Raw genomic sequence first — 22538 nt, forward strand, 5'->3', positions numbered from 1 at the left:
CTAGTGCTTCATTGGACTACAAACTCCAGAATTCCACAGGATGCATCCTATAACAGTTAAAGTGGAAAATAGTGCTATTATTGACAGAGCCATTGATCTCAACTGTACACTGTTGCTGCTTCTTATGTATTAAACACCCAGGCTAGAGTAGATATTTTCTTCAGAAGAATGATTGTTTCTTCAGTTTTTACTGGACATTTTCCGCCTTTGGTAAGTTAGAGAGGTAATCAATTCTATGTGTGAGTCACTGAGACTATAAAGAGAAAGAATAGGTTTTTGATTCACAACTGGTTTTTCATACACGCCACCTGCTTCTCCTCTTTTCCTCTTTGCTTCTGTTGTATTAACAGCACAAGCAGAACTGAGGATAGTAGCTTGACATTCCCAGTCATGCATGCTGGGGTTGAGACAGGAGTCACATCAAGAATGTGCTCAGCTGTAGAATATTCTGTGCAAAGCTCTGCACATATACAAGATCCATAATGTGTATGTTCATGGGTGACAACCCAGAAAACCACACATACAGGTAAACAACTTATTCTTCCTCATGTCTAGTTTGTATGTATGTGTGCCTTCTTTACTAATTTTCTCTCTTAATAAAAATAGATTCAGGATATGATGTTTGAAAATTCAATGGTACCCAAACTTGAGAGACTGGACCAACAAGAATTCAACCTGGATGTAGAAGAACAAGAAAAACAAAAATTGCGTAGTGAAACAGAAGTGGAACGGGTATGATTATCTTATGGAGACAGAGTTTAATTTGACTGTTGAAGGACATAAGGAAATAGACAGCAGAGGAAAAAGAATTAAAATATAGAATGTATAAATGCTGGTAGAAATTTAAATGTCATTATCCATCTAAGATCACAGGTATAGGTAAAAATAATAGAAATATATCTCTTTGTGACACATTTCTCATAATGTTTACTTGTATTTAAAAGAAATTTAGCACCAAATCCCCTTTTCTATCCTAAGATGGAAAGGAGCTATAAGCTCCTTCCCAGACAAAGGAAAACAGAGAGACTAACTTATTCAGAGAAGAGGGAAATGACATCTGCAGGTAAGAAGGAAGTAAAAAGCTTGAGTACTGTAGACCAAAGAAAGCTACAGAGGGTGAGGCAAAGAGCAAACATTATCCAGACACCCCTCTCTAACTAATAATTTTACACAAAGATTGATGCCTCTTTGCTTCCAGCACAGACAAGCTGAAAACAAAGAATCTTTAGGTTCTTTCCAACTTTGGTTTTGGTACCAAAGGGTTTAGATGATTGGGTCTTTGGTTTGACAAATCCAACAGTCTGAAATGAGAAAGCGTTGATCATGAAAAGGCTTTGATCTTTTTCAAGATACTTGAGATTGGGCAACAGGAAACCAACACAGATGTGTAGTGCCTTTCAAAATATGTGGAGTGTATTTATTGGCTGCCTGGATTTGCAGTTATGTGATAAATTTATAATTCTTCTTTGTAGTCTCTGTGACCTGCACAGTGCCTGTTGTGGAGTGTTCTAGAATCTAAACTACTCTGAAGAGTTTTGGCAGTAGCCCCACCCATTTCTGCCAGTTCTATATAAGGGGCTCCCACCAAAACCCTCCAGTTCCCTTCCATCCATTGCTGCACCTGCCTTGTCAGGTATAGCATTCACTTGCTTAGATTGGAAGATGTATTCTGAGAAACCATCATTGGCATGAGCTTTGAGCCACAATAGTCCTTGGGGCTTCTAGGTATCACTGGCTTCTTTTAAGAAGTGCATCGAATGCAGTGCTAAGATTCCAGGCCAAAATGGGTATTTGAGACACCTTCAGTGTTTGGCTGAGTCCCACATCATTGCCTTGTGTGTGCACTATGTTGCATTCACACTGCAGGTCAGATGCAACATAGACTGTAGTCTTAAAACTCTTCTATATGAGCAGGCCTTGAAACTGCAGGAGCCTGTGAGTTGTCATCACCTTTTGACTTCAAGAGACAAAGCAGCCCTTGACATCGATCCTTGGCTTCAAAGAAGTCTAAGTTGAGTATGGAGAAGGTGGCCTTGGTCCCGACGAACTTCAGGACATGTAAATAGAAGACTCCAAGTACATTAGTGGAGACCATTATTATGTCTCCTAAGAAAGCCTGAGACAGTACCAGGAATAAGCCATCTCATCATCCATCAACCCCAGGTAGATCTCTCGAGACTGAAGTGGAGGCTGTCTTAAAACACAAGAAGAATAAGAATAAGAGATCAAAAGTACACTCTGCCTTGTTTTTCTTCTCATTTGGTTGAAGCTACAGCTGTAGCTGAGCCAGCTGCTCCTCTTCAAGGAGTTGCCTCAGAGATATTTTTTGTGAGACTATGATGTCTCCCTTGCTGGATTTTGCAAAGCAGTACTTGGTAGTGACAGAGACCATCTGCAAGACAGGATTGGATTACCATGTTTCAGAGTGAGAAATACAGGTCACATTCTTACTCCAGATTGAATACTGATTGGCTTCTTCCTATTGGTATTACCAAAGTAGATGACACTGTCAGTCCCGTCCATGGACTGTTCATAGTCATATCCACAGCATTCCCTTCATCTACCAAATTGGTAATTTTATCAAAGAAAGAGATTATATTTGTCTGGCATGACTTGTTTCTCTGAAACCCATGTTGACTCTTTGCGATTATGGAATTGCCTTCTAAAGGTTCACAAACCCTCTGTTTAATGATCTGCTCTAGAATCTTTCCTGGTATTGATGTCAGACTAACTGGATGATAATGGTTGGGATCCTCTTTTTTCCCCTTTTTGAAGATGGGGACAACGTTTGCCCTCCTCCAGTCTACTGTGACGTCTCCTGTTGAATGCTGCTTCTGTACCGTATTGTTAAATGTCTTCTATTCCAGACTTGTTTCAGTACCACTTTTTACTACTTCAGGGATTCTCTCTTCCTTTGAAACCAGATTGATTCTGTTATCCTTGTTGCATGACATAATGGGACAGGGAGTTGTTGTGCTTATGCTTGTTGACTATATACATGTTTTTTTCAATAAAATTTAATTGTTTGCACTAACACCCCCGCCTCCTATTTCTTGTAGCTTGCTAATCTCCTATTTGTGTGAGTCACATAGACCACAAAGATGAAGGACAGGTTGCATACTCCAGGATTCAGCGGAGTGAAGCCCTGGAAGTTAAAAGTAGTATCAAAGTGTTGTAACTGTGTAATGTGAAAGGGATCCAGGAGTAATTCAACGTCATGTCTGCTTGCCCATTATAGTGCCAGCTGCAGTAGCATAGTGTGACTCATTGGAAGAATCCAGAATGGTGCAGTGCAGTCCTATGGGTTCTGAAACCTGCCTAACCCTAGTGTAACCACAACAAATTGGAATGGGATGATGGTTAATACCTGAAAATACTAATCATTTGTACATGCTCTGATAGAGACCAACATTCAGATTCATCTGCACCTTGCACAGCAGTGGAATCCATAGGAGAAGGAAGGAAATGTAGAAGGAAAATGTTGGTCTATAAGAAATATTTTCAATATTTTTGCAGTATAATAGACACGGCATTTTGAAATGCACATATTTATATACTACTTATTACAGCTAAGAAGTGCTATGATAATCTAATATTTTCAGATTAGCACTAATGCCTGTACAAAATCTACATGAGTGGTAATAAAAACCAATGAAATTTGATACTGTATTTCTCTTTTTTTTTTCTCTCCACTGTGAAATAGGTAAGAAAGGATATAGAATTGGAAAATCTAGCTAATCGCTACTTACGTGAAATAATGAAACATGAGTGTTGGGATGCAATGTCTGTTAAAGGGCGCTCTGTTAAGGTAACAACTATGCCTCCTTATCATACTTCTGTCTTGTTACTAAAATAACCAAGTATTTATAAAATAATGTAGTTAAGTCCAGAAAGTTAGTCTCATGGCACAAACTAGTCTATATCTCAGCAATACAAGTACTGAAGCAACAATGTCATAGCACAATTTAGCCAACGTTCTTATATGCCTAGTTAATTTCAATAAGGAAAATGGAACATTTATGGTTTATTGATTTCAGACGAGATGGAAATTGGTGGGTGTTCATGATTATATTAGTCTTAGGTTATTGAAACCTACCTAATCCAGAAAAAATGATGGTATGTGTTCAGTGAAAACTTTTAGATTTTACAGTTAACAGCTCGATGTTTTACATGTCTAATTAAATCTAACTGATTTCAGTGGGGCTTAGTCTCAGGTAGTATTATCATTCAAAATAATTAACAACCACTTTTCATTCCAGCTCTCCTCCATGGCTCCAGTTCTTTCTTCCCTCTGACTCTCTTGCCTCTGTTCTTCTCACCTGCTCCAGTCATTATCTCCTTCTCCCCTTCACTATTCCTGGCTCTTCTTTTAACCTCCCTAGCTTCTGTGTCTTTTAAAAAATTTAACAACTAGCGTATGCTCGTGTATAAGTCTAGAAAGTTAGTCAAAAAATTTATCCATGGGTCAGTGTAAAAACTGCACCTTAACTCTTATCTTTTAAAAAAAGGAGCCATCCTCTTCTCTGAGTAGAGTGGCAAAAGGCTAAAGCTTACTTCATCCCAGTGGAATCTGAAAGAAGCTTGATCCCTGCTACTCTCTCTGCTGTGGCACCACAACTGGCCTTTGTGAATCCCTAAGTGGGAAAAGCTGGCAGCTCTTTGATGATTCCTCTCAAAGGAGTGCTGAAAGAGTACAGGGGATTGGTGCTTCTTTTAGGTTCTCCCAGAATTGATTAAGCTCTTCCCTTTCACCACTCTGATCAGAGAGGGGAATTCCAGCAGTGTTATTCTAGTGATGAGGAATCAGACGTCAAATAAGATATGTCAGCTTTTTGGGGTTAAAATCAGGCAAAATTATCACATTAAATTTAAAACTGGTCATATAGTCACCATTTCTTTTGCCTTATCTTTACATCTTTTTTGATATGGGTGCGTTTTCTTAGCCCTCACCACCCTCACACATGGTCCACCTCCTTCACACATCGCACAGCCACTATTTTCCATAGTTCCCTGCTAATCTTTCCCCACTTTAGGGTGAGCACCAACAGTCATGCCTGCCAAAATTTTATAAGTTCTTTTTCCTTTCCATTGTTCTTTACATCCCTTATTGCATGCCCCTAAGTTTTACACTTTTATTCACATATCATATCAAAATCCATAATGATACCACTAGTCTCAGGTAAGTTTGTATAGCAGGGATGTGCAACTTTGGAGTGTTCAGGAGACAATTTGCATTCCCTGCACCCACCATACCACTCACTCCTGCTCAAACTGGAAGTGACTGGTAGTTCACTTCAAGCTCCTTCAAAAATTACATTTTGGAGCAGAATTCTCCACATTTTAACCCTCCCATATTTTAGGGGTGGGGAGGTTCTGGGGTTTGTATATTCCTTACCTCTGATGTATAGAATTGCATGTGGGTGGCTTATGTGATTTGCAGAATTTCTTCCAGGTACAGTAATGAACATAATTGGAGAAAAAAGGAAGAATAATTTCTGATAGATTGTAATCAGACTCAGTATTAGTTGTTCTATATAAAATTTCATCTTTTTTCACTCAAGACAGAGACACTTATCATGCCTCAATCAGAGTTAATCAAATGCCTAAACAGGATGATCTGCATGAGTTTGGGAATTAACAAAGGCATATCTAGAAAGCTGTATAAGTTGACCTTCTTGGTAGAAGAGGGGTTATGCCATCTCTTAGTTTGTCTTAAGATCATATAGGAATTCCCCAAGCGGTCTGTAAATTGTGGAAAATCTTATTAATGCTAATTCACTTTAGACCCAACCCTTAGAAAGAGGTGATCCATAAAGTATCATGTAGCAACTTGGACACTATTATTTTATGCACAGGTATTAACTTTACTACCCTTTTATCCCATCTGCAAATTAAAAGGATTAATGGGACAAATCACAATATGTAAAATAATAGAATTAACAAATGTATTTGTGGGCCAGAGCCCAGTTAGTTGATGCATGGATAAATCTGATAAAATTTTAATCTAGTCAATGGCATGATAAATTATTTTGTCTTTAAGTTGCCACAAGTTTCCAGTTTGTGAAAAGAAAAAGTACAAATGCAGATAAACCTGAAACATACCTGAAGAAATTTCTTTTTTTCAAAGACCTTCCATTCACCTTGCGAAGTTCAGAATTACCCAATGAGAGAAAGGACTCCAGAAGAACAGCAAATGTTGGAGAGAGTTCTGTATTTGAAGAAGATTGAAGCAACAGATTTGAAGGTGGAACCTCTCTTTTCTTTTCTCCTTCCAAATGTGCCCTCATCCACATGTGTACTTTTAGATGCTTCCCATAATGAAATGGGTAGATTAAACAAAGTCAGAATCACCTGAAGCCAAAATAATTTATAACACCAAGTGTCATATTTTTGGAATCTAGATTATAGAAGTCTCACCATTCTGATAATTTTAATTCTATCAGTGATGTGTCATAGCTGCACATTTGGGACTTAAAAAATAGAAACAACAGAACATATCAAACATGGTTAGCCATGTTACATTATATCATAACACTTATCTGCTTTTTTCACAATGTATCCCCTTTCATTATTGTCTTAATTCATTTGAGAGAGCTACTGCAGGAGTAATGGGACAGCTTTTACTTTGGGCCTTCTTGTATGGGGCTGTTTCCCTCTTCAATTCTGTGCAAAAATTGGGATGCCATTCTTACCTCCTACACCTTTGATCTCAATCCAGAATTGGAGCTCTGTTATTGCCTAACTTCATTGCACTGCATTTGCTGCTTCTGCTCTCCCTTCTTCCCCTCCCCTCCATTATCTGGGAAAGCTCACATGGCTGCTTGTGAGAGGAGGGTGGCAAGAAGCTATGGAAGGGGGGGGGGAAGGGGGAGGTAGGAAAGGAGAAAGACGTGTGCATTTGTGTGTATGAGAGAGAGAAAATGAGAGTCACTGCAGCAACAGAACAGGACCTGTGGAAGGGGGCTGGATCTTCATTTCTCCACGCTTGCCCACTGACCAGGCAAAATCAGCAGGAAAGTGCTATTGTATTTTCGCACTGCAGATCATACATGACAGAAGTGCTAAAGGAGGTCATTAACATGATTTCTGCTGTGAGTAAAGACTCACTTTTATACTATGGTCTCCCATAGTTCAAACACACAACACTGATGACATTGTGTGTGTGTGGGAGGGGGGAATTGAACACTTGGCTAGCACATTACCCTGCTGCTATGATGATTGTGTGTCATAAGGGCCATAGTATTGAGTTTTGGTACATTCCTGCATACAGTATCTTGAAGACAAAATATCAAGATTTAAGGACCAAAATAAATGTAACAATATTCATGATATTTCCAATTGTGTTCCTTCTTTCTTAAAAAAACAAAAACAAAAAAACCTCTGGTGGGGGCCCCTATCTGGATCAAACTATGGGTATGAAGCAGGGATGTTACAGGGATGGGAAATGAGAACATTGCTTTCCCGAATAAGAATTCTCCCCCCTCAATTTTTTTCCTCCAGTCCTTTCTAGTATTGCAGTAATTTAAGATTTCAGTTGACCATTTAGAAATACTGTCAAAGCAATGGGGCAGGCAAAGTGACCAAGTGTTATGCCTGGCCACCAGGACCCTGGGATGGACTCTGAGTCTGAGAATTAAGGTGCTGATATAAAGCCTCAGAGCAGAGAGGAAATGCCAGGTCTGCAGTCACAAGAGGCTTCAGCAGCCACCATCCTCAAAAGAAGAGCAGACTTACCAATACTTGCCCCCTGTGGAGAGACATCAGGACATGCTCACAGAGGTTATATAGGAAGCACGCTGCAATTAAGGAGCACCTTCAAGACCTGGGTAGAATATAAATTACCCAGCATTTTCCCCCAGACAAGTTGGCTGACAACCAAGTGGGAATCGTATGCTGGTGCCATGTTCCATGACTGATTGCCTTGAACTCTGCCTGGACTTCTGGACAAGCCTGCCTGGACTGAAGACTGACCAGTAAATGACGTGGACTGGAGGGTTGTTTTTCCTCCTTCCCAAGAAATAAAACCACAACAGACTCTGCTCCCAAGTTGGTGCAAACTAAAGCTCTTTCACATATATATTGCTGAGAGATTATATTATTACTATATTATATATCTGAGAGAGTGTGACTTCCCCCAAGGCTAACCTATCCCAGGGTTTTTTTTGCTAAGGATAGTTCTGAAGATATTGCCATTGCCATCCTCTGAGGCTGATGGAGGGGTGGGGTTGACCAAACAGTGTGATGTAGATGCACATCATTTGATTGACAGTGTAAAAAAAACCCCGACAACAAGTGAAATGGCAGCTCCATTTTAAATCGATACACATGGTAATGTGAACTTTATCAGGGCTAAATTGCCACAGAGATATTCGATCAGGGTAAACATAGTGGGAGCTTTGATTTGGTATTACATCATCGAATCTCCCTGGATCTACTCGTCACAAAAACACTAGTGTGAATGGAGCCTCAGAATAATTAAAGAAAGAGTTTGGATGCAAAACTGTTAGTATATAAATGAAACGTAAATGTAAAAATAACTAGGAAGTCTTGATATTTCCCGGGACTTTACTTCTTTCAGATTAAGCCCCCTGAAATACAATTTACCTGTAAATCAAACTATATACCCCATACCTTTTTTTAAATATAAAAGGACAGTTGGAAGTGTGAATGGATTTTCAGCCATTTCTGATTTCTTCAGGATGGATGGTGTATCTTGCAGTCAGGTGGAATTGGCCCCCAGATATTCTTAAGTTGTTCTCCTCTCATCTAGAATCAGATGATCTCAGCATTATCATTTCATCCTGCTGCACTATTGTTGTTGTTTTAAATGTCCAGCTTCGAAAGAGGATTGTCGAATTTGAATCTCAACCTTCAGTAATGATAAAAGAGGAAGGAGAGAAGGCAGAAGAAGAAGAAAGTGTTGATGCTCTGGTTGGGAGCCTGAGTTCACGCTATGGTGCAGATACATCTCTTTTACAGCACCAGATGGAACTGCACACTCGAGAGGAAAAGATCAGTCAGATTGTTTTGCTACAGGTATCTTTTTCATAAGTATTTCTTATCTAATAAACGTTAGTTACTTTTCTAGACATTCCCTTTTGAAAGAAAGAAAGTTTGTAATAGGATGTTATTGTTTGTGAAAAGCCTGATCTCCTCCAATACGTTTTTTACTGCATGCACCTCTGCCATAAGGTTTACTTTTTTTAGACCTATATTTGACATGAGGAGGCAAGCTGTTTATTCATAACAGTGTCTATTCCGTTGAAGCAGGAAACTGATAAATATAATGTTTAGGCCAATGTTATGTGCAAGTGAAGGGAACTAAACCCACCTCACTCCTCTGCTGTGTCTCCCCATACTTTGTCTGCTTTAGGGATTTCACCTCATGGCTCATTTCTGATTTTAGAGCAGGGATGCTCCCATACTAGGGCTTAAAAGGTTTTATTATCTTGGAAAATAAGCCAGAAGCAGAACTATAACTGCTGTTCTGCATGGTGTCTAATATAGTATTATATTTCCATTACAATCCTACAGTACAACTGTGATCTTGGTAGAATCAAAATTTGGTGAGTAGTATTGGTAGAGAATTGTGGAGGATAGTACTGATAAAGTGAAATTTTCTGTTTAAAATGAATTTGTTGTAATAGAGCTTGGTCTCTGGAAAATATGCTTATGATCTCAACTGGATCAAACTAGAGTTCAAAGTAATATAGTTTTTTAAAAATACTCTTTTAAAATAAAATCTTTAAAGGTGCTTCTTTAAAAAAATGAGTCTGGGAAAAACTAACCGCAGGACATAGTGGCAACCGGGATGTGGCAGGACAAGTACTGAATAAATGTGGTGTTTGCCAGACCCATAACAGACCACTCCTCTAGCAAGATGAAAAACTTTGCCTGTCTACCCTGAACAGGCTAGCACCACAATTGCATTTCAACAAAAATTGCCACAGATCACATCTGAGGAAGGATGCAAGAAAAATCCAAAACAGACAAACAGAGGGTATGCTGTCATGTCTCTGTTCTGTAAAGTGATTAAATGAAAACAATTCCAGAAAGGAGGAATGGTATGAAAGCAATCCTGAGCCAGAAGAAAAGTGCTTATAGTGAGAGAGTGTGATGGGGCAAGCTAAAGAAAGGGTAAAGACTCAGCTCCCTTTACGTTTGCACATTCTACAAAGCACAGAGGGGCCAGCTTTGGTACAAGGGCTGTAAAAGATTGTCTTCCATCTTTGTTATGTCTAAATTGGGAAGGCCAAGTACAGTCCTGGGGCCACATGTTCACCCTGAGGATGTTTTTATGGCTCTCAGCATCTCCAGACTAATTTTTTCAGGTCAAAAAAAGTGTGAATTGCTGCCTCTGGAAGCCTCCAGGTGCAACAGTTCACTTTTAAAATAGTTTTCAAGACCTTTCCATACTTTTTAACAATAAAGAAACCCATTTTTAGATTCAGAAGTGGGCTCCCAGGTCACTTTGGGGTTTAAGGATTGGTTTGTTTTTGTGCTAGTCCATGTGGCCTCAAGAGTTTCCCAGGACATAAAAGTGACTTTTAGACGTGCCGCATAAAAGTGACTTTTAAACCTGCCACACCCATCTAAATTAGGTTTTTCAGTTTTGACATTCCTCAAAATATTGTAAATATGTGAAAGTCCTTGTTAGACAATATGAGAGATTTGTATGCATATGCATTGTGAAGAACATATTAGAATTACTGTGTGTAGCGGTTAGAGTTCCTGTTTAGGGAGCAAACAAGACAATGACTTAGAGAAACAAACTAAATTTTTTTTTATAGGAACTCCATTCTAAGACATTCACTTACTTAGGGGGCTATTCTAATCTAGCTGTATTCTGGTGATGAGCTGAGAGATTTCTGGGAAAGAGAAGAGATGAAAACACCCCTAAGATTATCAGTTTACACCATAGAGAGAACAGGATAGGTAGAAAGGCAGGGAGGACCATTTGAGTTACTCAGAATTTCTAAAACTATTGCTACTGCCCACTCTGAGGCATTCTTGAATATTCAGTGTACTGTGTTCTTGCACTCCCAAGAGTACATGTTAATGAAATATTATCATTACATTAGGACATAATCTTAAGGGCACATTTGTTCCAGAATATATAATAAAAATCTGATATTTGTAGTTGGATCACAGACTCTCAAGCTTCGTGTTGTTTTGTTTTGTTCTGTGCCTTCAAGTTGTTTCTGACTTATGGCTAGCTATTTGTTAAGGCAAAGCTATCATGGTGTTTTCTTGGCAAGATTTGTTCAGAGGAGATTTGCCATTGCCTTCCTCTGAGGCTGAGAATATGTGACTTATCCAAGGTCACCCAGTGTGTTTCATGGCCAAGCGGGGAATCAAACCTGGTCATTGCCCAACACACTATGCCACACTGACTGCTCAACTTCATGAAGCTCTTCTCTAAGATCATGAGGAAACCAACAGGTGCTTCTAAGTTTATATAATAGGTTGCCCAATGTTGCAAAAGAATTTTGAGTTTGAATTCAGGAATTTAGTGTCTTGGTACATCCAAAAAGCATGTGTTCTGCCTTCATTTAGTTGTTAGTACATCAGTATATAGTCCAGCTCTTAAGGTCAGCATTAATACATTAAATTCTCCTTCTTCCCACTAATGGTTACTAGCAAGATCAATGAAAACAAAGCGGAACCCTTAGAGCAGAAGTGGACAAAGTGCAGCCGCTGAACCCCCACCATGCCCCCAGTCCTCCCCTCCATTGTTTATATTACCTGAGTGATTTTTCATTCCCACCAAACCCGAGTGGCTCAAATCCCTCGCAAAATACAACTGCTGCTCTGTCCCACCTCCACCCCAGAAGCAGAAAACAGCCAAAAATCAGCCAATATCAAAAGTGAGTGTTGCTCCCTGTTTCTAGCAAATCTAGCAATGTTGAGTGCAACGTTTTGGCTTCTGGGGTGTTGCCAAGTATGTGGGACCTTGGAGGTGGAGAAGTATAATTGTGGCAAGTCTCAGCAGTTTTGGGATATTTGGGGACAAAAAGAACACGCTCAGAAATTTTGTTTTAACAGGTTTTTGGATTTTGATGGACTGGTGTGGCCAGCCTCTGCAGTTGCCTACCCCTGCCCTAGAGGCAGGTGATGAGAGAGCTGCATTTTCTGAAAGTCATTGTGAAGTCTTGGATTTTGGCATGTACCATTTGCTGTATCTCTGTTTTCTTCTTTGTTGTTTAAGGACATTATTCACAATGTGAAGAGTGCTTTTAATAAGGAGTTTGACTCAGTTATACGAATGAAAGAACTGGAAATTGGTCGCGTGAAGGAGAGAAACGTCAGGATCTCAGAGATCTTAAACCAGCTGGATATTCGTGAGGAGATATGGGTTCCAACTCTTACAGATAATGAGAAACCAGATCGAGCACTGACAGTTCTAGAATCAGAGGTTTGGTATCAGAAAAAGACATTTTTTCTCATCTTACATACTAAGAGTGCAAATGTAACCTGGGGAGCTGCATCATTTGGAAGAGAAATGTACACGTGTATTAATGTTTTTCATAGCATGGATTTTTCTCCACTACTCCAGAGCAAAAAGAGACATGCATGCTTGGTACATGTCTTAATGTATCAGAGTATCTGTCTTAAACTGATTTTTGAATTATGAGTGTTAATTTCTGTCTTGTTTTTAATCCTATGCTTTTCTGTCTGTGAACACTCCAACTGTGGTAAAAATAGTAACATTTCTTCAGTAAACCTTGTACACAATAAAAGAAGCAGTTCTTATTTAAGCAATATCATAGTATACAAAATATTGTATTATTGTAAGCCATCTTACATCTCACATTGGGAGAAAGACCAGATATAAATGAAATATAATTAATAAATAATGAAATAAATTATGTATGCTGCAATAAACACATAAAAAGATCATTAATGGATCAGACTAAAGGCTGTCCTGGAGGGCCATAAGTTCCCCATCCCTAGCCTACTAGCTCCTCCATCCTGATTCCAACAATTGCTAACTAAATGCTTTGTAGGTGCTCACAAATAGGATATGGATGAAATAGCACTTTCTTATTGTCCCTCAGAAATTCATACTCTATTCCATAAAGTAAGCAGCTGAAGTCAGTATTAGTTCACTTGTTCCTGCTGCTTCAATTAAGTTCAGTGATCATAACAAAGCTATATCATGGGACGTAGCCAGGATTTTGGGAAAGGGGGGTCCAGACTAAGTGCCACCATAATAATGGGGTTTGGGCACGATGACGCAGCGGTGCTCACCATTCATTATAGCTAACGGAAGGGGGGCAGACCTCACAGACACCCCCCCTTGGGTACGTCATCCCTGTATCATCTAACCTTCTTGCATTAAGTCAGATATTTGGCATGGAGGAAGAAAGAAATATTGGTCTTCTTAAAAATAAAGACTAGGGCATGTAGTGCCAACTAGAGTACCAATTCAGTCACTGGGGTTTGCATAAATGTTGACTCACAAATAGCTTCCATGGACTTACTCTAGTTGAGACTACTAGTAGGATTCAGGCCTAGATATAACATATCATTAAAGCAGGAGTTACTGTATGTAATTAGGTACTTGCAATAGTTTAGACCAAACTCTTGAATTATATTTAGAAAACAAAAATCTCTACAAAATAGTTATGCAACAAGAAAGTGATGGGACCAGACACATATGTATGCTGTGCTACAAAGATGTGCTTCAGAATGTTGTCCTTTGCAAACTACTTTAGGTAATGACCGTCTGTAGCCATAGACAGTACTGGCCTCAAAAAGAGAAAAGAATGGACTTATACATGCACCTCTCTCTAGAAAATCCCTAGTTTTGTGTACATTACTCATTTTCAGTCATTACCCATATAAAAATGTATGCCGCTATGATTGGAAAGTACATATGGCTCCACTGGTGACTACAGCTAAGATTAGTACATAGCTGTCTTAGTGTGTGACCTTGATTATGTATTCCTTGTTGTAAAATCTTCAGAATCTACAGGTTGTGAAGACAACTTGGTGTTGATATACAGCAAGGATGCTAAGAAAATGGCCAGTGCTTGGAATGGATCTAGGGAGGGAAGACAATAATGAAGTATCAAACTTATTCACAGAAAACCTGTATCTTTTGTCTTTACAGATCAAAGTGGAAAAATATTTGACCCCAGTGCAGAAAGCAAAAGAAAAAATTATGGGTAGGGTTGAGTATAAAAGACGTCTTGCTGCTCAGGTGATTGGAAAACATTTTCCTATATTTCCTACATTTTTCTTTGCCTTGATCCCATGCTCTGTTATTTCATTATTTTGCCATTGATTTCAGGCGGACAATGCAAGAGAGCGTGGCCTTATGGATATGATGAATGGAGTCCTTGAAATCAAAAAAGAAGATATTTTGAGAATGGTGAGTTGTGTTTCTATGAAACCACAGTTAAAATTAAAACTGTATGATGGATGATTGATTGATTGATTCTGCTTCCTTTCTCCCAAGATGATCACAAGGCAGCTCACAAAAGATACTTGAAAACCAACAATAAAACAGTACATTTTTAAAAACACAACTAAAACACCACATTAATATAACAAGTCAAAATGTAAAATCCTTAAAAATACTATGTTAAAAATGTAAAACCATTAAAAACATAGCAAAGCAAACACATCAGTAGGAAGCCTCCCTGGGCACAATTCCATATTACTGTAAAAAACATGCTTAAAAAGAAAAGTGTTTCCCTGCTGGCAAAAGGGGAGCAAGGAGGAGGCCAGCCTAGCCTCTTGCAGAATGGAGTTCCAAAGCATGGGAGAAGCCACCAAGAAAGCTTTCTCTTGTATTCTCATTAAATAAGCCTGTGATGGTGGTGGGACCATGAGAAAGCCTTTCCCTAAAGATCTTAGGGTTCTGACAGCTTCATATGGCAGGTTGCCTTACAGATAACCATGCATTAAAAATGCCTTGCATTTTCCTGCTTAAGCCATCCTAATTTAGCTGTAAAATGTGGAGCGCTCATTAGAATTTGTTTTAAAATTCATAATTGCCCATTAAGGAGCCCTGGTGACGCAGTGGTTAAACGCCTGCACTGCAGCCACTCACTCATAAACCATAAGGTTGCGGGTTCAATCCCAGCCAAGGGGGCTTAAGCTCGACTCAAGCTAGCATCCTTCTGAGGTTGCTAAAATGAGTACCCAGATTGTTGGGGGCACTTAGCTTACATTTTGTAAACCATTTAGAGAGTGATTAAGTGCACTGATAAGCAGTATAGAAATGTACTTGCTATTGCAATGTGTGCTTATTCTGGCTTATCAGCTCAAAAAGTGACCTTCTAAAAAACTTCATATGTAAGTGTATTAATCATAAATGCAACTGATTTACTGCAGTGAGACCTTGATATTTGCTAGAGTTTGGTTTCAGGACACCCCCAGCCTGTGAATACCAAAATGTGTGGATGCTCAAGTCCCATTATGCACAGTGGTGTAGTCAAATGGTGTCCCTTATATAAAATGGCAAAATTAAGATTTGCTTTTTGGAATAGATATTTTTGTGGAATATTTTCAAGCTGTGGATGGTTGAATCCGTGGATAAAAAATCTGTGGATGTGGAGGGTTGACTGTTTTAGGCCTTTTGAATTAAATATTCCAAATAAAAGTTTAGGAAGCCAAAAAATAAGCATTGGGCCCATGTGTTCCTCCTGCCTCTCCTCTCTCTTTGGTATTGAAGACATGATCTTTTGAAACCAAAGTTCTCTGTTAGATCTAAAGCAGGCAACAGTGGTTTAATACTAGTTTACTCCTTACCCCTGAAGGAAATGAATTGGATGGTGTGTGAGGAGAAAGTATGTTAACTTAAAAGCTCTTTCACGTGGTGTCATATTGCGACATATTTTAATCAAGTCAAAAACCAAGGGTTGACCTAGGAGAAAACCATTGTTTTCCTCTATAAAAATGTACCCTAGTCATTTCACTTCCATTTTGCATTTTTGAGGGTATGAAAAAGTCAAGGTTTGATTTTAAACTAACTGTACTGTCAGCCCTCAGTTTCCACGGACTTGGCATCCATGGAAGGGGAGCTTTCAGTCACCTCCAGGTATGGAAGTAGAGACTGGGAAACTATGTGGGCGTCATGATTTTGAAGTAGCAAATCATGGCAACTTCTGTTAGTGTCATTGGATGTCATCAGAAAAGTTTAAAGTAGAAATCTTTCAAGTATTGTAGCGCAAATAAATATCCAATGGTACTTTTGAAACTCTGATATATTCAGGAGATTCCAGTGCCTGCTTTTGCATCAAAAGAAGAAGCACTCTGGAGTGAAGATGAGAAAAAATTATATAAAGAATATGAGAAGAAAGTTAAAGAACTGAATGAAGAAAGAGAGAAACATCGAAAGGTAAACAGAAATAAGATAGGAAAGAGGATGATCAGGATTCTCATCCTGTAGAACATTCTTTTAGGAAACCTGCCTTAAATAAATCCAAATCATTGTTGTATGTGTTAACCAACATGGTTAGTTTTACAGCTTTTTTGAATTTTCCAAGTATTTGATGTTCTATGTGCCTGTCACTTTTTACATTCAATCCATGTAATAAATGAATGAGAAGACTGTAAGGTGAACATGCAGGGAGGTTGCCCATAATTGATATGCTTCCTCATTTGGTTTAGGGATGTAATCCACTGGTTAGTTGCCTTTCTCCATCATTATATCTTTTCTTCCCCATCATTGTGCTTTTTCCTGCTTAACATCCCTTTATTGCCTATTTTTTTCCATTCCTACCCTGCCCCTCACATACAATTAATGGTTACAGAAATGATAAGGTAAGCAGAGCTAACCTTAAGGCTGCTAGCTCTACCAATCCAAATACATTATGTATCTGTTCTACCTTTTCCTCCCTTGTGGATGGTGTTCTGGTGAGTAAAAAGGTGGATGTGTGATGGGAAAACATGGAGTAATTACAAATGGAGAATGATATTAGGCCTCCATGAAATTCCATTTTGAGACAGGGCTACAGCACAATAAAAGCCTTGTTGGCAAACACTGAAAGTTATAAAGTGTGACCAGATTCTGCTCTCCTCTGTACCCCCCCCCCAATATCCTCTCCAGTTTTTTTCAGACTGTAGAGCAGCAGAAAGGGGGAATTTTAGATTTCTTACATATAGCAGCTTGGTTTACACTTGGCTACTTTTTATATAATGAATATACCATGTATTCATATACTGTACAAATAAAGTTTTCTGTGCCTTATTCTTAATTCTGATCTATAATCCTGACACACACTCAAGGTAAAGACATTGTGTCTTTTCTTCATTAGATTCTGGAAACTGAGTTGAGGAAGCTCCAAGGCTCTATTCAGGAAACTACACAGACATTTGATGAAATTGTGAATAGGCTCTTTGATAAAAAAGTTAACTGTGAAATGGTTATATATCAGGTAAGCTTCAACATATATTCATCAGCCTTGCCTCCCTATAAACTGCAGCCTTACTGTTTCTTTTTAAAAACTTTTTCTAGGAAGAACTCAAAATAACTAATCTCCTTTATTCACTACTTTTGGATGAAGAACTGAGCACAAGAGAATCTGGGCTCCATTGTTACCTTGATAAAAAGAGAAAAGAAAAAGTAAGAATAATTTTTGGAATTTGACAAAATTCATGTAGAATCCCTTCCTTCAGAGACTGACAAATTGCTTCCTTTGTAAATAGTTTCTATAATCTCCCATAATAATGAACAAAACACCAGTGAGTTCTGTGGAAATGGAGGACTGGTCTCTTGCTCATAACAAATTTAAAAGGGTAAAATTAGATAGGGTATCTTTTATATGAAGACATCAATATTAGGGCATGAAATAACTTAAACAGTTCCTGGAAAAAATAGTGTAACACTGCATATCAGTTGCTCCTACCTGTGTTCATGTAAGTTAAGGGCATGTCTTCCTTATGTTTCAAAAATATCCCAGTAATATCCCTTTTTCATACAGCTAATGTGTAATGAAGCAGTCAAGACAGCCAAAGCAGAAGTAGATGCATTCAGAGAGGCCTATGACATCTTAGTTGCTGAAGATAAAGTAAGAGCCTAAATTCCAGATACCTTAAAGCATTAAAAAGTTATAGAATTTAGTTCAGTAGCCCTATTGGGTTTAATTAGAGAACTGTTTTATATCTTCAACTTAATCAAGGATCCTTTCACTGCTATAGTGCTATGATTACACTTTAACTGCTATGGAAACACCCTGTAGAACTGTGGGATTTGCAATTTAGTAAGAGGTATTTAAAAAGGGTCTAAATACCCTAAAGTCATCAGATCCCATCTGGTCTCGAAAACTAAGCAGGGTGAGAGCTGCTTACTACTTGGATACCACCAAGAATATCAGGTGCTTTGGGTTATATTTTAGAGAAAGGTATTTGGCAAAACCTCCTCTGAGTATTCCTTGCTAAACAAAACCCTAGAAAATTCATGGGGGTCGGCAAAGACTAAAGGCAAGTTTAAGGTGCTTACGCGCATGCACACACTCACACACACACACACACACCTTAGCTAGCCCTGTGCTTCACTTGACTACAAACCTCAAGATTCCGTAGGGTGCAACCGTGCCAGATGAAGTGGAACCATAGCACAATAAGTGGAATAATCCTAAATTGTGGTTCACTCATGTGTATGTTTACATATTGTAAGAATGGCTTGGAAATAATAGTAATACCTCACTACTAAACTGCCAGTGTAATATTTTTGATCAGTTAAGTAAGTATTGGAGTAAATAAAAAGTCTGCAACTTACAGAGCTAGGGATCACAGGGACTTTTGACTAATTTTGCACCATTCTGCCAATAGGACCATAAGGTGGTTTTATTTATTTATGTGGTACCATATAGGATTACTTTACAAATTATTATTATTATTATTATTATTATTATTATTATTATTATTATTATTTGAAAGATCCCTACCTGTGCTTAAGAAAAATTATAATCTTATAAAGGCAAAAAAATATGTTATTTTTAAAATTAAATTTGAGACCATTGTTTAACCAAGATGGCTGAACTACAAAGCCAAAATTGTGTGTTGCCACTAAACATATTTTTAAATTGGCATACAGAGTTAAATGTTGGGCTAGCAAGACAGGGGTAAGTAAATATTTTGCCTTCATCTCTAATGTACTGGGAGTCTCTAGAATCTCTCAATTAAACTTTGCATTTCACTAGAAAATTAGCTTCTTACTGTGCAATTTCTTTAAGGAGAAGAAACCCTTTGATCTAAATTAGCTAAAATATTTTCTAAAAATTATTTTAATGATGCATGTGAGAACTAAGGTTAGTGCATATTAATAGGCTCAATCCTGACTGAAAAAATCCTGTTTTCCTCCTCATTATTAGCTTATGGAACGTGGTTTTAGAAAGGAATTTTCAGATCTTCCTACCCATCACATTGACCAATTATTCAAACTTTACAAACGTCGCCCAAGGTAAGATTTTTTAAATTGGTTCCAATCATTTCCTCCAAGTCTTTGCATTACCACATAAAGGATAGCACATTTTTGAAGGTCTTAATGGTTTTTAAAAGTAACAACTAGGTCAGGATAATCATAGTACTACAGTCAGCCCTCTGTATCCAAAGACTTTTTTATCCACAGATTCAAGCATTCACAGGATGAAATATCTACACACATATCTACACCTTCCCATACATATGTGCAGAACTGGAAATACTAGTACTTTGGTTACATTAATCATAGATTAAAAGAAGAGTGGTTACATGGATCATACTTAGACTGACGAACTGTCCATGTGTAGCTAACAACAAAGTGAAGAAAGGTAGCCAGAAGTTATAAAGAAATCAGTCTTCAATCAGACAGAGTGAAAATGATGATTTGCTTGTTGGTACTCTGGAACATCGATTGTTAACAATTTTGGAAAACATCAGAATCTAGTCAGTGCTGGGGAATATATTCTACTAGTTGCATGTTTCTTTCCTCTGGATTACATGACCAAGGAGACTGTTGTATTCTTATATGGAGCTGCTGATTTGTCAAATCCTCCGAAGAGCAAACACAGGCACAGCCATAAAGGCTTGCAGATAAAGGTGAAGATGAGGAGTGATCTTAAAAACAAGTGCAGGAAATACAGGGGAATGAGGACTTTTCTACCTATCTATGCATGGGGTTGTAAAAAAAATAGACAGGTACACCTAGAAATATGAAGTGACAGGTGTCAACTGTATTCTATTGTTAACACAACACAGAGAAACACAAAGAAAGATTTAATCCTCATTTATTTCTCATGGTCTGTTATGGAAGGCCTCTCAAGACAAAGGTTCAAGCAGATGCTGCTAACCCGTATGGTGATCGGCCAGGATCTGCCAAAGCTTACCAAGATGCTCTTGCCCATTTAATGAAAGCTATTGATGAAATGGATGAACCTGAAAACAGACCTGATGGTATGGACCTTGTCAACTGGGAACGTTTTTGTGGAATTAGACGAGCCAAAGTGGAAAGTGAACAGCTGGTATGTACAATTCTTTTCACTGGTCTTTGCTAAAATCATATTTAAATAGTTATACTGAGATCTGAAGGTTATACAGAGATTCAGACCAGGACTGAACTGGGAGGAACTCAGCAGATCTGATCACTCACAGGGTAAACACTTCTGTATTTAATGCATTACTGATTTTGATATGGAGAGGTCACCTGCTACAATCACTAGTTACTGTCACTAGATTAAATATTTGAACCAGTTCTGCAACTAGATGAATAAATTCAAAATTTAACATCATTTAACACGCTGCAATGTGAAAGAGATGTAATGCTTGAAAACTTCTTAACATATTTAAAAATGCAAGATATATGCATCTCTGCTAAACAAATTTCATGCATTCTTACTCTTGGTAAAATGTTGATTTGCAATGTTTAAAAAGTGAACTTGTGCAAATGGGTGTTGTTTGCTTAGATAAAGCAAAAAGCACTGACACTAGCGGAGATGCAAACGTTCCTTCAGAAGCGGACTGAAGATGATGAGAGAATACGGAAAGACATTGACCATGTTTTTGCTGAACTCAATCTGTAAGTGTTATTATTGTTAACTTTATGTATACCCTGTGTTTCCCCCAGAACTGAGACTCAAGGCAGCTAACATGGGGGTCAGACAGATGCGTGGCTTGGAGTGGCCTCAGGCCACTCCAGCCACAATCAGCCCCCAATCAGCCCAGGACCACAGCAACTGGAAAGCACAGTCCCAAAGCCGGCCATTGCCATGATCCTGAACAGGCTACAAAATAATAATAGTAATAATAATAAAACAAAACAGATTTTTGCCACTCCTTTTCTGGCTGGCTTTGGGCTGCCTTAAGGGCCCCAGAGAAGTTTCCAGCCAATTTGGAGATATGCATAATCTGCATGCCATGCCCCCAATGTGGGCAAAAGCCAGTGCTTTTTGCCCATCTGTTCAGGTTAGAGTTCACCATTTTAGTAATATTACGGCATTTACAAGTTAAAGCCCTACAACAGTCAATGAAGATCTCAAAGGCAATAAAATTTTACATAATGAGTTTAAGGTCACAATCCACAATACCTAGTCATCCTTCTAGTTTGTAATAGTTTCAAATAACTAGGGATGTTTCTTTTTAAATCTGTGTCTATTTCTCCATTGCCTAAATACCATAAAGGTAATCGATCCCATCTGATCTTGGAAGCTAAGCTGGATCAGCTTTGTGTAGTTGAAGGCTTTCTTGGCTGGCATCCATAGTTTGTGGGTTTTTTGGGCTATGTGACCGTGTTCTAGAAGAATTTATTCCTGACGTTCCGCCTACATCTGTGGAAAAGATGCCAGCCACAGATGCAGGCAAAACGTCAAGAATAAACTCTTCTAGAACATGGCCACATAGCCTGAAAAACCCACAAAAAACTAAGGATCAGCTCTGTTTAGTATTTGGATGGGAAACCACCAATATATATGCTGTAGGCTACATTTTAGAGGAAGGAATCAGCAAAACCACCTCTATGTATTCCTCCCCAATGAAAACCCTGTTAAATCCATGCAGTTACCATAAGTCAACAGGTGATTTGAGGGTGTGTGCATCAGTTATCCCTTGTCACCTAGAATGTATGGAGTACCATATTAAAGCCTACTGAAGTTACAAACGTTTCAGTTCCTAAGACCAAAAAAAATAATAATAATCAATAACTAGCACCACTTTTAAGTTCATTTGGAACCAATTGACTGTGATACAAAGTGATTTAAAGTGTTCACCAAGCTTGTGCTATGATTTGATTTCCCTAGGAATTTTGCAGTGAGACAAATGTGTCCATCTTGTTCTGTGAAGGACTTTTAAAAAATATCTTCCAGTCCCAGAACTAAAATGTCCTCTGTGTGTGATTTGGAGGCTAAACCCGACTTCAGAAGAGCAAATAACTTCTCAAATTTTCTTTTCTCTTCTTCCCCGCATGCTCCCAAAATTTCCTCTGGAGGGTCCCAGACCATTTGAAAAATTGGAAGTGGGGTACATAGGGCAGTTGGATCCACCAGCTGTGTCCATTCGGGTGGAGAAGGGACAAAGTTGGATTCAACCTATTCTGTGTTTCTGACTCTGGA

At 38.5% G+C, this 22538-nt stretch overlaps 1 protein-coding gene across 1 annotated transcript in view; it reads left to right on the forward strand.

The window, feature by feature from the left end:
• Positions 1 to 22538, forward strand: part of CFAP43 (cilia and flagella associated protein 43) — a 76405-nt gene that overhangs the window by 50967 nt on the left and 2900 nt on the right. Inside the window, 14 exon segments of the mRNA XM_042457719.1 lie at positions 607 to 732; positions 3704 to 3808; positions 6128 to 6244; positions 8836 to 9036; positions 12209 to 12415; positions 14117 to 14206; positions 14297 to 14377; positions 16226 to 16351; positions 17271 to 17390; positions 17471 to 17578; positions 17937 to 18023; positions 19329 to 19417; positions 20249 to 20456; positions 20898 to 21010. Of these exon segments, the coding sequence (XP_042313653.1) occupies positions 607 to 732; positions 3704 to 3808; positions 6128 to 6244; positions 8836 to 9036; positions 12209 to 12415; positions 14117 to 14206; positions 14297 to 14377; positions 16226 to 16351; positions 17271 to 17390; positions 17471 to 17578; positions 17937 to 18023; positions 19329 to 19417; positions 20249 to 20456; positions 20898 to 21010 (1778 nt within the window).

Source organism: Sceloporus undulatus, chromosome 3 (assembly GCF_019175285.1).
Source record: "Sceloporus undulatus isolate JIND9_A2432 ecotype Alabama chromosome 3, SceUnd_v1.1, whole genome shotgun sequence".
Classification (NCBI taxonomy): Eukaryota; Metazoa; Chordata; class Lepidosauria; order Squamata; family Phrynosomatidae; genus Sceloporus; species Sceloporus undulatus.